The sequence below is a fragment of the Callorhinus ursinus genome, unplaced genomic scaffold, assembly GCF_003265705.2.
Source record: "Callorhinus ursinus isolate GAN/ISIS: 27379988/994484 unplaced genomic scaffold, GSC_fseal_2.0 scaffold1019, whole genome shotgun sequence".
Classification (NCBI taxonomy): domain Eukaryota; kingdom Metazoa; phylum Chordata; class Mammalia; order Carnivora; family Otariidae; genus Callorhinus; species Callorhinus ursinus.
The window spans coordinates 2,421-7,556 of NW_027398074.1; the positions used below are offsets into that span (position 1 = coordinate 2,421).

At 44.1% G+C, this 5,136-nt stretch overlaps 1 protein-coding gene across 1 annotated transcript; it reads left to right on the forward strand.

Annotated features, from left to right (window-relative positions):
• Positions 1–4,714: 4,714 nt before the first annotated feature.
• Positions 4,715–5,130, forward strand: LOC112819047 (small ribosomal subunit protein eS26). The gene has a single exon (XM_025866082.2). It carries the CDS (start codon positions 4,733–4,735, stop codon positions 5,078–5,080), a length of 348 nt encoding a protein of 115 aa, XP_025721867.1. The 5' UTR covers positions 4,715–4,732; the 3' UTR covers positions 5,081–5,130.
• The last annotated feature ends 6 nt before the right edge of the window (positions 5,131–5,136 follow it).

Sequence of the window (5,136 nt, forward strand, 5' to 3'; positions counted from 1 at the left end):
AAATATGACTCTAAAAATGAAAAACAAAAAATGTTTTTTTTAAAAAAGGGATTGATAAGATGTTGGTTGAATAAGGGAAAAAGAAAAATTAAAATAAAAAACAGTTAAAAAAATTAAGTTTGAAAAACTAATGAATCATGGTAAAAAAGCCATGAATTCTTTTTGCAGTATTCCCCTAGCGCTGGAGTTCTCCCGTTCTCCTTGATCAGTAAACTTGGTCTTGGCTTGCTGGCTGTTCCTGCTGATTTTCTGGGGGAGGGGCCTGTTGCCGTGGTTCCCTTCGCCGGAGGCTGAATTGCCCTGTCCTTCTCGGTCCAGGCTAAGCAATCTGCTCGGGTTTGCTCTCAGGAGCTTTTGTTCCCTGCAAGCTCTCGGTAGAGCTTTGGAGGACCAGGGCGAAAATGGTGGCCTCCCAATCTCCTCCCCGAGGAGCTGAGAACTCGGGGCCCCACTCCTCAGGGTGCCCCCAGAGAAAAGCAGTCACTCCCGTGTCCCTGGTCTCCGGCCGCACTCCGTGCTCACTGGCCTGTGACCAAGCTTTTGTATCTCTGGCACCCGACCCCGTGTGGAGTCTCCAAACCCAGCAGATCCCTGCGGTGCATTCCCGCGCTGCTCCTCCCGGGGGAGAAAGGGGAGTCTCCCCGGCTCTGCCGCTTGTTGAGTCCCTGCTGGAGGAGCAGTGGCCCGACTGGGCCGCGGATCACAGTTTATGGCAACCCCGAGCTGAGAACCTGCGCCTTGGCTCTGTCTCTGCAGCCGACTTACCCGCTCTGATACCTGGGAGCTCTGCCGCACTCAGGCACCCCCATTCTTTCTGTGACCCCAAGGGTCCTGAGACCACACTCTCCCAGGAGGATTTCACCCCCCACTTAACCACTGGAGCGACATCCCTCAACGGAGCCAACTTCTAAAAGTTCTGATTTTGTGCTCAGCGCCTCTATCACTTCACAGAAGCAGCCAACAGAGACCCCCTCCCCCCATCTATCCTCCCAAATATCGCTTCGTATTCACTTCTCCGCACGTCCTACCTTCCAGTAAGTGGTCGCTTCTCTGTTCAGAGAGTTGTTGCTACTCTCCTCTTCGATCTCCTGTTGAGTTCGTAGGTGTTCAGAATGGTTTGATCCCTATTCAGCTGAATTCCTGAGACCAGACGAAATCTAGGTCTCCTTCTCTTCCGCCATCTTGCTCCGCCCCCTCTGGGATCCCAATTATTCTAATGTTTCATCCTATGGTATCGCTTATCTCTCGAATTCTTCCCTCGTGATCCAGTAGCTGTTTATCTCTCTTTTTTCAGCTTCTTCATTTTCCATCATTTGGTCTTCTATATCACTGATTCTCTCTTCTGCCTCATTTACCCTAGCAGTTAGTGCCCCTATTTTTATTGCACCTCATTAGTAACCTTTTTGATATTGACTTGGTTAGATCTTAGTTCTTTTATTTCTCCCAAAATGTTTCTCTAATACCTTTCATGCTTTTTTCAAGCCCAGCTAGTATCTATAATATCATCATTCTGAACTCTAGGTCTGACATCATACTAATGTCTGCATTGAGTAGGTCCCTGGCAGTTGGTACTACCTCTTGTTCTTTTTGTTGAGGTGATTTTTTTCCATTGTCATTTTGTTCAGAGGAGAATAGATGAATGAGAGAACAAAATGCTAACAGGTTAACAACGTCCCCAGAAAATATACTCTAAACAAATCAGAAAAGACCTGAAACCAGGGAAAAAGAAAGGGAAAGAAAGAAAAAAGAAAAGGAAAAAAAAATTATAAGATAAATACAGAACAAAACAAAAAAAAAACAGAATGTGATCAAATATGATCAGGCTGGTGCATAAATCAGTGCCACACACTAGATTTTGGGTGTATTTTGGTCTGTAAGAGGAAAGTGCTTCCCAAAATTTTAAGGAAAGAAAAACTTATATATGTACAAAAATAAGGGTTGATACAATGAAGGGATGGAATATGACTGTAAAGATGAAAATTATAAAAAAATTTATAAAAGGAATTGATAAGAAGTTTGAAAAAAGAAAGAAGAGGATTAAAAAAAAAGGAGAGAATGTGATCAGCCAGGAGACTAGAACAAAGCCATACACTAGAGCTTTAGGGTATATTTTGATCTGTTAGAAGAAACTGTATCTCAAATTTTTAAAGAGAGAACAACTTATATATATATGCCAAAAATAAGGGTAACTACTATGAAGGGATAGAATATGACTTTAAAAATGAAAAATAAAAATATTTTTTCAAAAAGGTATTGATAAGATGTTGGTTGAGAAAGGGAAAAAGAAAAATTAAAAAAAAGTTAAAAAAATATTAACTTTGAATGACTAAAGAATCATGGTAAAAAAGCCATGGTTCTATGTGCGGTATTCCCCTAGCACTGGAGTTCTGCCGTTCTCATTGATCGGTAAACTTGGTCTTGGCTGGCTGTTCTTCCTGATCTTCTGGGGGAGGGGCCTGTTGCCGTGGTTCCCAAATGTCTTTGCCAGATGCGGAATTGCCCCGCCCTTGTCAGTCCGGGCCAAGTAATCTGCTCGGGTTTGCTCTCGGGTGCTTTTGTTCCCTGCAAGATTTCCGTACAGCTTTGGAGGACGAGAGTGAAAATGGTGGCCTCCCAATCTCTGCCCCAGAGGAGCCAAGAACTCAGGACCCTGCTCCTCAGTGAGCCCCCAGAGAAAAGCAGTCAATCACTCCTGTCTCTCCAGTCTCTGGCCGCACTCTGTGCTCCCCCAGTCTGTGACTGAGTATTTCTATCTCTGGCACATGACCCCGTGTGGAGTCTCTGAACCCAGCAGAGTCCTGTGGTGTGCTCCCGTGCCACTCCTCCTGGGGAAGGCAGGTAAATCTCCCCGGATTTGCCACTTGTTCGGTCCCTGCTGGTGGAGCAGTGACCCAACTGTGCCGCGAATCATGGTTTATGGCAATCCTGAGCTGACAGCCTGCGCCTCGGCTCCATCTCTGCAGCCGGCATCCCCGCTCCAATATCTGGGAGCTCTGCTGCACTCAGGCACCCCTGGTCTTTCTGTGACCCCCAGGGTCCTGAAACCACACTGTCCTGTGAGGATTCCACCTCCCGCTTAGCCACTGGAGCAACGTCCCTCAGTGGAGCCGGCTTCTAAAAGTTCCGATTTTGTGCTCCGGGACTCTATCTCTTGCCAGAACCGGCCAGCGGAGGCCCCTTCCCCGGCCATCTATCCTCCCGAATATCGCCTCGGATTCACTTCTCTGCACATCCTACCTTCCAGAAAGTGGTCGCTTTTCTGTTCAGAGAGTTGTTGCTATCTTTTCAATCTCCTGTTGAGTTTGTACATGTTCAGAATGGTTTGATCCCTATCCAGCTGAATTCCTGAGACCAGACGAAATCCAGGTCTTCTACTCCTCCACCATCTTGCTCCGCCCCCTGGTCTATATCACTTTTAGGCTCTCTGTTTGCTTAGAGGACCCCTTTCAATATTTCTTGTAGGGCTGGTTTCATGTTTGCAAATTCCTTTAGTTTTTATTTGTCCTGGAAGCTCTTTATCTCTCCTTCTATTTTCAATGACAGCCTAGCTTGATATAGTATTTTTGGCTGCATATATATTTTTCTCGTTTAGTGCTCTGAAGATATCATGCCAGTCCTTTCTGGCCTTCCAGGTCTCTGTAGATAGGTCTGTTGCCAATCTGATGTTTCTACCATTGTAGGTTACACATCTCTTCTCCCGAGCTGCTTTCAGGATTTTCTCTTTGTCTCTGAGACTTGTAAGTTTTACTATTAGATGTCAGGGTGTTGACCTACTTTTATTGATTTTGATGGGGGTTCTCTGTGCCTCCTGGATTTTGATGCCTGTTTCCTTCCCCAAATTAGGGAAGTTCTCTGCTCTAATTTGCTCCCATATACCGTCTGCCCCTCTCTCTCTTTCTTCTTTTTCTGGGATCCCAATTATTCTAATATTGTTTCATCTTATGGTATCACTTATCTCTCAAATTCTGCCCTCGTGATCCAGTAGTTGTTTATCTCTCTTTTTCTCAGCTTCTTTATTTTCCATCATTTGGTCACTAATTCTCTCTTCTGCCTCATTTATCCTAGCAGTTAGTTGCTACATTTTGGATTGCACCTCATTAATAGCCTTTTTGATTTTGACTTGTTTAGATTTTAGTTGTTTTATTTCTCCAGAAAGGGTTTCTCTATTATCTTCCATGCTTTTTTCAAGCCCAACTAGTATCTTTATAACTGTCATTCTGAACTCTAGTTCCGACATCTTGCTAATGTCCATATTGATTAGGTCCCTGGCAGTTGGTACTGCATCTTGTTCTTTTTTTCTTTTTTTTGACGTGATTTTTTCCATCTTGTCACTTTGTCCAGAGGAGAATAGATGAATGAGAGAAAAAAATGCTAACAGGGTAACAAAGACCCCAGAAAAATATACACTAAACAAATTAGAAGAGACCTGAAACCAGGGGAAAAGAAAGGGAAAGAGAAAAAAGAAAAAGATTAAAAAAAAGAATATTATCAAATATGATCAGGCTGGTGAATAGATCAGTTCCACACACTAGATTTTGGGCATATTTTGGTCTGTTAGAAGAAACTTCCTCCCAAAATTTTAAAGAAAGAAATGCTTGTATTTTTACAAAAATAAGGTGAAATATGATGAAGGGAAGGAATATGACCATAAAGATGAAAATTATAAAAGATTTTATAAAAGGAATTGATAAGATAAGAAGTTGGTTGAGCTCTCTCGGGTCTCGCTACCAAGATGACCAAGAAAAGAAGGAATAATGGTCGTGCCAAAAAGGGCCGCGGCCACGTGCAGCCTATTCGCTGCACCAACTGCGCCCGTTGTGTGCCCAAGGATAAGGCCATTAAGAAGTTCGTTATACGGAACATAGTAGAGGCTGCCGCCGTCAGGGACATTTCCGAAGCGAGCGTCTTCGACGCCTATGTGCTTCCCAAGCTGTATGTGAAACTACATTATTGTGTGAGTTGTGCCATTCACAGCAAGGTAGTCAGGAATCGCTCTCGTGAAGCACGGAAGGACCGAACACCCCCACCCCGATTTAGACCTGCAGGTGCTGCCCCACGACCTCCACCAAAGCCCATGTAAGGAGCTAAGTCCTTAAGGACTGAAGAAAAGCTGTTCTCCAGAAAAAAAATAAATGG

What these genes read in the sequence shown, in the direction of transcription:
- LOC112819047 (XM_025866082.2), top strand. Translation starts at nt 4,733, where the DNA reads ATGACCAAGAAAAGAAGGAATAATGGTCGTGCCAAAAAGGGCCGCGGC.